Source organism: Gymnoscopelus microlampas, assembly GCF_963454915.1.
Source record: "Gymnoscopelus microlampas genome assembly, chromosome: 11".
NCBI classification, from domain to species: Eukaryota; Metazoa; Chordata; class Actinopteri; order Myctophiformes; family Myctophidae; genus Gymnoscopelus; species Gymnoscopelus microlampas.
Window position 1 is genome coordinate 29,454,874 of NC_139948.1, and position 10,861 is coordinate 29,465,734.

At 40.8% G+C, this 10,861-nt stretch overlaps 2 protein-coding genes across 3 annotated transcripts; both read right to left on the bottom strand.

Annotated features, from left to right (window-relative positions):
* Positions 1-264: 264 nt before the first annotated feature.
* On the bottom strand, positions 265-7,390 carry nucb1 (nucleobindin 1). Of its 2 annotated transcripts, XM_084071810.1 has the most exons (14): positions 7,333-7,390; positions 5,583-5,722; positions 5,364-5,471; positions 5,115-5,247; positions 4,108-4,211; positions 3,755-3,940; positions 3,173-3,263; positions 3,013-3,071; positions 2,816-2,908; positions 2,625-2,714; positions 1,245-1,418; positions 799-922; positions 570-693; positions 265-531 (listed from the first exon to the last, which is right to left on the bottom strand). In XM_084071810.1, exons 2-13 carry the CDS (start codon positions 5,715-5,717, stop codon positions 602-604), a joined length of 1,389 nt encoding a protein of 462 aa, XP_083927936.1. In that variant the 5' UTR covers positions 5,718-5,722; positions 7,333-7,390; the 3' UTR covers positions 265-531; positions 570-601. The 2 variants fall into 2 exon arrangements, with proteins under 2 accessions (XP_083927936.1, XP_083927935.1); XM_084071809.1 differs by having other exon boundaries at positions 265-693.
* Positions 7,391-8,747: 1,357 nt separating this feature from the next.
* Positions 8,748-10,656, bottom strand: ccndx (cyclin Dx; the record flags this gene model as incomplete). The annotated part of the gene is made up of 4 exons (XM_084070707.1): positions 8,748-8,900; positions 9,538-9,858; positions 9,984-10,199; positions 10,384-10,656. The coding sequence occupies 4 exons, from the start codon at positions 10,654-10,656 to the stop codon at positions 8,748-8,750; spliced, it is 963 nt and encodes a 320-aa protein (XP_083926833.1).
* Positions 10,657-10,861: the final 205 nt, after the last annotated feature.

Consider the following 10,861-nt stretch of genomic DNA (forward strand, 5'->3'; position numbering starts at 1 on the left):
GGAATGTACCGTGTATGGCACCAGAGGGACCAAATCCTGGGGACAAGAAGGACCAGTCTCTAGGGAGCCATGCCACCGGTGAAGACAGAATGTCATAGAAAAATAAGAAATTAAGCTGACGTTTACGGCATTGGAGCAAAGAAATCCTCAGTGTTAATGTGCCTTAATATAATAGTTTAATCAGTTGAACTAGTATATGGGTGGGAAAATTATCTCTCAGATATACAATGCTTGATTTAAAAACAAGGACAAGGCACACATAACTTACAACCAGGATCCAATGATGTGAGATCTTTATTGAAACGTAAACCACAGAAATGCAGAGATTATGCTACAATAAAATGTGCCAATCTCACCCAATTTATACATATATTTTCACATAATTAATTCTGCAGAGCCCACGTGAATACACAGTAAAATCTATGCGATCTGTAACTCAAGAGACTGTACAAATGTACCCAAATAGACATTTAGTTAAATTTGTACAATCTCAGAGTTTTACTGTGTGTCAGTGCAAATCAGAGTGTGCAGGTGTGTGTGTGTGTGTGTGTGTGTGTGTGTGTGTGTGTGTGTGTGTGTGTGTGTGTCAGAGTTTACTGCATTAGGTGTGTGAAGGAAGATTCTGTGGAGGTTCTGCTTCTGCAGGTAGATTATTTTGGACTGCAGCTTCTTGCTCAACTGGGGCTTTCACCACTGAAATGGACAGAGTAGGTTCAGTTACTGAAAGCATATACAACAGAATAATTAAATAACATCAGATGTCTAAGCACATATCTCTAAAACCGATCTAGATTTCACCTTGATCTTCAGCTTTTTGCTCATTCAGTTCTTGATGGAACTGCAGTTCTCCGTTAGGACCTGCTGGAGGCTGTCCATCCACTGCCGGTTGGCCCTTCTGTCTCTGTGACATCTCTAACACTGCCTAAAAGGACAGAGATATTGTGTAGCAACTGGCTCTCAATGTGGGGTTAGGAACCAAATAACGCAAATTACAGATTACAAACCCTTACGGGTCTGTGAGGTATGCATACAAATGGAAGATACACCCTGTTCCATTTATACACTTTCAGATGTAAATTAACACCAGGGTTTTTACAGTGTAGATTGGGGGTTCCAGAAATAGAAAGCCTATATTAAATATTAAATGGGAGTCCATGGACTAATGCATATCAAACTGGGGGTCCTTGAAATAAATAAAAAACAGTTGAGAATCACTGATATAAAGCATGTAGATGGATCAGTACCTGTTGGTATTCTCTCCTCTGTGCCTCCAGGGCCTTGCCCCTCTCTTTAAGCAACTCCTGTTCCTGCTGCAGAGACGCTGCCCTCCTTTGAAGCTCCTCCTCTTTACCCCGCAGCTCTACCTCAAAACCCTGGAGCTCTTCTTCTGTGTACACAGGCTTGGTGTCGTCCAGGGTCTGGAGGGATGGCATGGGAGGACCATATAGGTTGTACCGTAATATCACATACAGTAACAAGATAACATGGATGCACACATTCAAGCATGAATTAAGGCCTGGTCGATTGGTTGGTGCAATTAAGCAGGGGGCCTCCAGTTACATACAGTACCAGTTTCTCCTCCTTTCAAAATGTTGACTGTCAATTGCAGGAGATATATCTTTTTTTATATTTTCTGCACATTATTTCAGTATTACTATGAACAAAACTTCCAGATTTTTTCAAGACTTTCATCCAAATTCCCATACTTTATAAGCAGGGTTGCGTTGGTCATGGGACGGGCTAACACACTGTGCAACCGCTATTTTGAGCAGGAGCACGCGCACGCAGATGTATAGATCTAAAACAACCTTAAATTCACACCTCAACAAAGTTAACAAAGGCTGCCGACTGCCGGTTGTCACACCAGCATGAATTAACATAGGAATTAGCCTAGATGCATATCAATTGTCCATTGTGTGTAGGTGTTAAGCGACGTGCGTGTGACGTCATTACCATTACCATTACCGTCACCAATACAACCCTGTTTATAAAGCCCAGAAGACAGTAATTCATCATTCCATACTTTTCCAGACCTGTGCAAGCACCCTGAATGTAGTGGAGTAATTTGACTGTCAGCTGACAAAATCTTTGGCCTCACGTGTTTAACATTAGTTGAGTAAAAAAAAAAAGGTAAAAGCTGCGTGAATCCTGTGTGGCAAAGTTTGATAGTCATGACTAGTGTGGATTTGCAATGTCACTTAACTTGTTTGTAACTTCTAAATCTCTTTTGGACAATCAGCCTTGGAGAGAAACTATGGAACTGCATATATCCACTGAAAATACAACAGAATCTGTATGTTTTGGATTGGTGTTAAATTGTGGCTATATGCCAAACATTGAAATTGATTTCAAGTTGTTGACATTTCTTTTGGTTTCTTATTTATTTCTACTTTTTAACTATTCTATCTTTTAAAGGCTTCTTGTGGACAGGTGAAGGCAATTAACATTCTCTTGGAGGTAGCGGGCTAGCGGCCTCTAGTGTGTTTATGTACACAGACCTCTGAGACAGTCGATTTCATACGGTCTTCATAGTATCTGTCAGAATAGCTAATGGGGGAAGGAACATTGAAGGAAAACCAGTTTTTGAAAACTTGCTGCTCTAAACTTTGGGCTACGCTCTATACCTGCCACTCTTTTGCATTGTTGAACTCCTTCTTTTCTGTGGATTTGAGGAACTCTTCCAGGGTGACAAGTCGATCCTTGTTGACATCCACCTTTAAGAAGGGAGACATACACAGGTCGCATCAGGCAGTGGATGGGAAAGATAAGACGCAGGAAGAGAAACATTTTTATACAAAAATAAAATACTACAAACATTTTTCATGACATGCTCCCTCATTCTCAGCCTCTCTTCCTCCATCTCCATCATATCATCCTCCTCGTTTTTGGGGTCATAGACCTTCTCCAGCTGAAAGATGGTAAAGAATACGTTCAAGAAATCAGCTTAATAAAGATACTGTACACATTGTGCGTTCAGATAAAATCTCGACTCCTCAAAAAAGTTGACCGTACCTCTTTAGTGAAGAGAGCCTCAAGTTCCTGTTCATCTAAAACGGCATCTTCATTTGTATCTAAGCACAGCAGAGACCAAAGTACATAACTTATAATGCCTCTTGGTCGTGATGAATCCAAGAGTTACAGTATATGGTAAAAAGGAACATGAGCTGCTTACCATGCAGTTTGAAGAAGGTTTTGGGGTTGAACTCCTGTGGATCCAGGCCGTCTGTCTCCTCCCACACCTCTCGCAGCTGAGCAACGCTACCCTGGGCAGGACACAGAGAGAAATAGAAAGTCATTTTGGTTTACTTCTACTGAGAGCCACATGCTGTGTCTCAGTCAGACTTTTTGTTGCTTACTGACAGGGCCTGAAATCAGCTGCACGGACAAAAAACGTTACTTTGAAATCTTACATTATCGGTTGATAACATTATTTTTCACAATTCACATACAAATTAATTTATTTTCCAGTGAACATCTTTTCTTATCACAATCTGTCAGGCAGGCTTACCCACTTTGATTTATATAAGGCTGCTGCAGAACAGCCCTATACCCATTTTATAGCCATGCTAGTGAAAGGTTAATGTGATTTGATCCATCTCTGGAGGCTACTGGATCTTAACAAGGCTGTAGAGAGCTGAATACTTGATAAAGAACATTGACAAAAATTAATTCTTAACCAGTTCTGTAACTGTAGAGTGTGGCTGGAACGCAAGAATGAAAAAATTAGAGCCAGACGGATTTAAGCTCTGCTTACTGGAGCGTTGACTTTGGGGTGCTGCCTGTGTTTTTCCTTAAGCTCCTGAATCCTCCTCTCCTCTTTCTCTCTCTTCTCCTCGTCCAGTCCCTTCAGGTACTCCCTCCGCTCATGCTCCTTCAGCATCTCATAGCGTTTGAACTCCTCATGTCTCTCAGCATCATAGTTCTCCAGATCCTTGGTTGCCTAGAGTGAAAAAAACAAGCAAAAATGAGTCAATGAGACAGATTTAAGCAGTTGTAATACCAGTGAGGGGATTGTCTGTGGATAAAAATAAATAAACAGACAGCAAATATGATCTGGACGGTATTGTGAAATAAAACAAATAAAGTTAGACTTGAATTAATTGTTACTGTTGAAATAAGCAGCTCGAGGTCTTTAGCTTCAAAGGTGTTTTGGTTGTGTGGATCCAGATGTTCAAACTGCTTCAACAAAGAGGCATGGTCCATCTGTAGACCTAGAGAACAGACAGAGACATAAGATATACTGTATTTGTCTTCACTAAAACGATAGGCTGCATCAGCGCTCCTGTTTTCTGACCTAAAGGGGCGTGTTAAACATCTCCGGCGAGAACAGCCGTGTGATCCCATTGGTTCACCGATCTGTCCGTCAGCCCCCGCCCCGTCAACACAACATTACGAGCGACGCCCACTGCACTCTGGTTGGTTGGGGAAATGAAACACTTCCTATATCGCAGGGGTAGGCAACTGAGATAAGCCTAGGGCCAATATCACTCTCAGACATTCCATCGCGGGCCGGGCCTCTGCGTGCACAACACGCGCCCGCGCGCGAAGCGCGCGGGCGCAAAATTTTTCGGGTCTAATTCGGGTCTAACTCAGTCTAATTCGGGTCTAATTTGGGTCTAATTCGGTTTGACCAATATAAATCAACATTTTTTCCGGTTTAAATATCAGCACAGGCGATTTTTCTGGTGATTTTTTTTTTCTTCTCCATTTTCCTCTAATCTAGCTATAAAATGTTATAAATCCTTAAAATGCATCGTGTTTATGAGTGCATGATTTCAAAAGTGGGTTCAAAATCAAAAAATATTTTTCTAAAAAAAAAATAAAATTTTTTTTTCAAATTTTTTTTTTTATCAAAATTATCTCACGGGCCAGATATTATTTCTGGGGGGCCAATTTCGGCCCGCGGGCCGCCTGTTGCCGACCCCTGTTATATCGGGTACACCAACGCGCTGCTCCAGGCTTTTATTTTTTAGCAAAACTAAACAATAAAAGCCTGGAGATCGAGGCTACTAAAACGAACACTGCACAAGCATCTACTTTGGACAGCAACTTCAAAGCAGACTTGTACGCACACAGTCACTCATCACTGGTCTCCTCAAATGACAACAACTCACTCTGTGTATTGGTGCTGTCCAGTTTGGCTTTCAGCAGCATCCTGAGGCGTGACACCTCCTGCCTCTTCAACTCATCCAGACGGGTACGGACGTGGTGACCCACCAGATCCAGCTCCTTGCTGAGACGACCATTCTAACAGAGAGGAGAGCTTCAGATTGCTTTTCATTCATTTTCATTGTGAAACACACAGACAGACAGAGAGACAGACAGACAGAGAGAGAGACACAGACAGACAGACAGACACTAACCTTGATGTCCTCTGTATTAGCTGTCTGGAGTTTCTCTCTAAAGTGAGGATCTGTCTCTAAGACCTCAATCACTTCCCTTAAATACCTGTCATAGTACAGGCCTGTGTCCTGCAATAGATATCATGGACATAGTACATCAACACAATTGAATAGACTTTCTTGTTGAACGTGTCTAATAGTGAATTGAGATAAGGTGATGTAGTGCTACAGTTGCAGTACCACATTCTCCTCCTGCTTCTCCTCTTCAACATGCTGGGCTTCCTGCTGTGCCACATTACGATCAATAGGCACCGAGCAGACAACAGCCGCGGCGGACAGAAGTAGCAGCCAGCGAGGATTCAACTTCATCCTCATTCCTCCTACAGGATACACATTAATGCACATGATGAACTGCAACAAGTCTGACAGTACTCTCAGGCAGACACTGTTTGGTGGCTAAAACGTGAAATGTAACCAAGGAAAGAGCGAGAAAGACAGTGATATGTTTTTTGCAGGCTTGTCCTTAAATAATTTGTTTTAGTTGACTTGTATAATGTACTGTTTAAGTTATTTTATAACTGTACTCTGATTCACATTCCTTGTCAATCTGTAATGGATTTTGATTGTCAATATTATTGTAACCTCGGCTACATAGAAAATGAGGGCTTGCCCCTCAACTGTCCTCCAGAGTCTAAATAAAGGTGATGATGATGATGATGAAATGGCAGCCCTACTAGTCACGGGTTTAGGCACTCCGCTGTCTTCCAGTAAGGATGACACAGTATCAGTGGTGGAAAAAGTATTCACATGTTTTACTTAAGTAAAAGTATCAATACTGCAATGTAGAAATACTTAGAAGTAAAAGCCTGGAATTACAAATGTTGTTGAGTAAAAGTACAAAGTATTGTTATCAAAATGTACTTTAAGTACCAAAAGTTGAAAGAACTTTCACTGCAGAATGCCCCATTTCACATGTTTTCAAATGTATAAAATATATAAACACATTTTGAAAATAGCAGATCTACAAGCTCACAATCGGCTATTTTCAAATAGCCAAAATGTATAGGGCTGAAGTGGGTAATGTGAGTGAGTTTGTAATAATAATCCAAATCTACAAAGTAACTAACTAGTAACTAGTTTTCAAATAATTGTAGTGGGGTAAAAGTACAACATTTGCCTCTGAGTTGTAGTGGAGTAGAGGTTAAAGTATTGACAATTGGAAATACTCAAGTAAACCAACAGTACCTCAAAATTGTACTTCAGTACTGTACAATACTTGAGTAAATGTACTTAGTTACTTTACACGACCACTGCCATGTCGGTAACTGGAGCAATAAGGACGTCATGGGTGAGAATAACACGCAGCAGGAAAATAGATTATACAATTGCTCAACACAAAACCTATGTATTTACGTACATCCCACTATATATGTACCAAACGTGTTATGTCTTCATTTCCATGACATCGTATTTCCTTGCATTTCCTCTGTGAACCTTCCGGGTAACCGGAAAACTCGCCCCAAAACACGCTCGTCCCCATTATTTTTCGCGGACCAGCGGTTCTTGTATTCTTGTATTTTTTTTTTTACTGAGGATAAGGTTAGAAATAATGTTACGGTTAGGCATAGTTTACTGAGGTTACGTTTCGGTATACGGTTAGGTTTAGGCATAGTTTACTGAGGTTACGTTTAGGAATAAGGTTAGGTTTTTAGGCATAGTTTACTGAGGTTACGTTTAGGAATACCAGGTGAATACCGCCGGATTTGCCCCAGGGCGACTGTGTTTTGGGGCGAGCGTTTTGGTATTCTCCCCCCCCCCCCCCCTGAAGCAAAACGTTACTCTTTGCGACGTAAATATTTACATCCACGTAGCTATAACTAACATTGTATGGTAGCTACGTCATATTTCTGGATGATGTCACCTCACCGTAAACATCATTTAGATATATACATTAAAATTAAAGCAAACATAAACGCAGAACATCTCTTACCGTGATGATGTGTTTATCTTAACCAGTCCTACCTCCTACCTCACCAGTGTTGCCAGATTTTGCGAGAGAAACAAGCCCATAAGAAGCATGAGCACTGGCTATTTGAAAATATAGCCGATCTACAAGCTCACAACGCGTCTCATCGTGACCCGTTGTGAGCTTGCAGATATGCTATTTTCAAAACCTTTTTTTTATGTGAAAATTTGGAATAATTATGTTTGAAACATTTTAACAACACAAATCTTGTGGGCCCCTGGCCACAATTTTCTTTTCAGGTGGGGGTCTGTGGACACATTGACATAAGCAATACAATTTAGAAACAAGCCCAAAAAACCGTAACCCGCCGCAACTACAATGTTTACATGCAACTTTGCAGAAAAACAAGCCCAAGGTCGCTTATAATAAGCGGACATGGCAACACTGAACCTCGCCCGCCAGTGTATTTCCTTTTGCGTTTGAGTCGCGGGAAATGGACGTCATAAAGACGAGACGATGCTTTGCTGGAGATGGGATTTGTAGTTTCTTCCTGGAAGTTCAGTTTCTTTAAGAGCTGAACAGTAAAGAGTTTCGTTTTATTCGGAGATATTGGGAAATGAATTACCAGAATGTTTTGTTTCACTTCATTTTATATTATAACCTAACTTTGGTCAGGGTGCCATGACCAACCAACTTTCTTGCTTTCTTTCTTCTTCTTTTTTCATTTAACCTATGATGTTATCTATTTTCTTTCAGTTACAAGCCCTGTATTTGCTGTTATTCCTTTAATAAAAATTAAAAAAAGTTTTCCCAATCTGATTTATATTGATTCAATTTTAAACATGACTTTTCAATGACAGCTGAATGGAAAGCATGACAAATAAATGTTTTAGACTAAATATAGATAATTAATGGAAGCAATGGTTGTATGAATGTTTTTTAATTGTTTTAAAAAATATATCTGTCGTATATTTACTTCAGTTTCTTGTAACATGAACATAAAGCAATAGGGTATTGAAATAAATTAACAAAATATCAATTGCACATAATAATAAATACAATGTATAAATATACTTAAAATAAAACTAAGCTAGAATTACAAAAACAAATAGTACTGTATATATTAAAATATGGCACAAATAACACAAATACAAAAATGATCACCAATAAATAAGGTTAAAAATAAATTAACAATAATCCAATAAAGTAGCCTATTTGTAAACATTTTAAATATGTCAAACATTTTGAGGTCACGTTGCATTTATATCAGTTCAATCTGGGAACCCAATCAGTTTTTAAAAAAAGGGAAAAACATATTATGTTTATTCTGCTGTTAGCAGAATCTGTCTTGAGAGATTAATATCAGTTTGACTGATGCACCTGAAAGATTTTGATTGATTTCATACAATCAATGTGGCACTTTACTTATTTAGATGTGTTTAGAAATCAATCTCTCTCATGTCAGTAGGAGTTCCTGCCCGTTCATCTTCATCCATCTCTTCATCCTTTCCCATGGGGGTTCCTTGAAGTCCATTCCTTAAACGTTGTCTGAGGACAGATTCTATCATTTCACTGTAGCACTCCAGCACTACCTGTGATGACAAAGATAAGACATCAGATAAGGTATGATCATTGCAACAGATGCAACTCCGTGGTAACAAATCACAGTCACATGTAGTAACCTGCTACATGTCACTCAAGCACCACATCAATATCTTGCTGTTTTGTATACAGGTTCAAAAACACTTCTCTTGCCCAATTCTATTAATTTGCATATTTTAGAATTAGAATCACATTGATTAACTATGTAAGTGTGCACATTATTTCATTAGTCGTGTTTAACATGTGAAAAATAAATGTTGCTTTCACCATAAGCTCCCAAACTGTTCCATGCCATGGACCCCAAATAGCTATAGCCTCTGGCTGTGTTCCCCTATTGCAAAATGGCTTTAAAAAACAAATATGGCTGATTTACAAACTCACAACCTGTAGCAGTGTGACATGTGAGCTTGTAGATGTGCATTGCCAAAAGAGAAATGACAGATCGAAAGCAGTTGAACTGGCACAATAATTCTACGATTTTTTATATACTTTTAAATTATATGTTTTCTAATTGGCCTCCCTGGCGTGGCTCCCAGAGGGAAAACCACTGCCATAAGTTACTACTTGCTTCATGCTTGAAGTTTGTTCTAAAATAAGGATTTTCAGACTCTAAGGTACAATACTTACAGGGTCAGTCTGACAGAGCTCTGCTAGCCTTTCACTCATATGGGCAAGCACACTGGGCCCTTGGGTGCTCAGGCCCCGGAGGGCAGAGTTCATTGAAGCTGCAGCAATAAGCGACGGAGGTGCTCCCAAGAAACGAGAGTCGCAGACGCACATAGCAACCAGCGTATCGCTATGCCGACGCAAGGCTGAAAGGGGCTCCTGAGAGTTAGTGTCTCCATCTTTCCTCTCCTGCACAGTGGCTACAAGATGTGGGAGGAAGTCCTGAGGAGTCACTGCCGCTGTGTCCCATCGAAGAGTTGCAAGGATAACACGTTCCATTTCCTTGTGAAGGAAAGAAAGAAAATAGACATAAATAAAATGTCTATTGAAAGGTAACAACAATCACTGATGGCAAAACAGATATTTAAGTTATCTCTGATAATCACATTTTGATTTGACCGACTCACTCGTAGATTGGAGGGCAGAAAGCTGTATTCAGCCGCAGCACACAGAGTATCAGCGGTGATGTTCTCACACTCTGTAAGTTTTGAGGCGATAAGGATGCAGGCAGCGGTCAGACAGTACGGAGAGACCGGTAAGGACAAGGAGGCGGATAGGAACCTGTCCATCAAAGAGACAGAGAGAGGGAACACTGCTTCATCACAGCCCCGGTCACAGCACACCTGGACAAGAGATAGTGAAGAAATGGCCATCACAGTTAGCACAGTAACTTACTACAACTTTAATACAAGGGGAAAAAAGAGAATATTTTGTTTTATAACTGTAGCAATCACAGTGACTCTGTGAGACCTGGCTCTCAGAGTTAAATGACACAGATTTTACTGTGATAAGAGTAAGTATTTTTACCTCAAGGGACCATTTTGTAAGCTCCTCTCTGCGGTCCGGATCTCTCTGGATGAGAGCAATATAAAGGTTTGAGGGCATATATCTCTCCTCCATCTGAAGCAGCCGCTGGATCACACGATGCCCAGACACGGTAGGGTCCCAGGGGGCCCGGAGTTGAGCTGAGCCCCTGGCCTGGCCCTTCCCCTGACTCCTGTCCTGGCCATGATCCCCCTCCACTTTCTCCACCTGGCCATGAGTCTCCTCTGTCTCCTCGCACCACAGAGACACAGACATGCCTCTGTCTACCGACACACTCAGGTAAAGTAGATAGACGGATCGTTTTTTTTTATGTGCAGAGGAGATCAAAAGTCAAAGGCTGTGGTCCCTCTCTGTCAACTGAGAAAACAAGATGTTCCACACCAATATGCCAGGAGTGGTCTTAATGCCTGCTGCCCTGAACTCAGTGCGAGTGTGTTCTCCTGGTGCTCTGCCGATTCTT

What these genes read in the sequence shown, in the direction of transcription:
- nucb1 (XM_084071810.1), bottom strand. Translation starts at nt 5,717, where the DNA reads ATGAGGATGAAGTTGAATCCTCGCTGGCTGCTACTTCTGTCCGCCGCG. An exon ending in AGAAGCAGGAGGAGAATGTG is followed by an intron (nt 5,472 to 5,582) that starts GTACTGCAACTG and finishes TATCTATTGCAG; the next exon opens with GACACAGGCCTGTACTATGA. An exon ending in AGGCTCTCTTCACTAAAGAG is followed by an intron (nt 2,909 to 3,012) that starts GTACGGTCAACT and finishes ACCATCTTTCAG; the next exon opens with CTGGAGAAGGTCTATGACCC.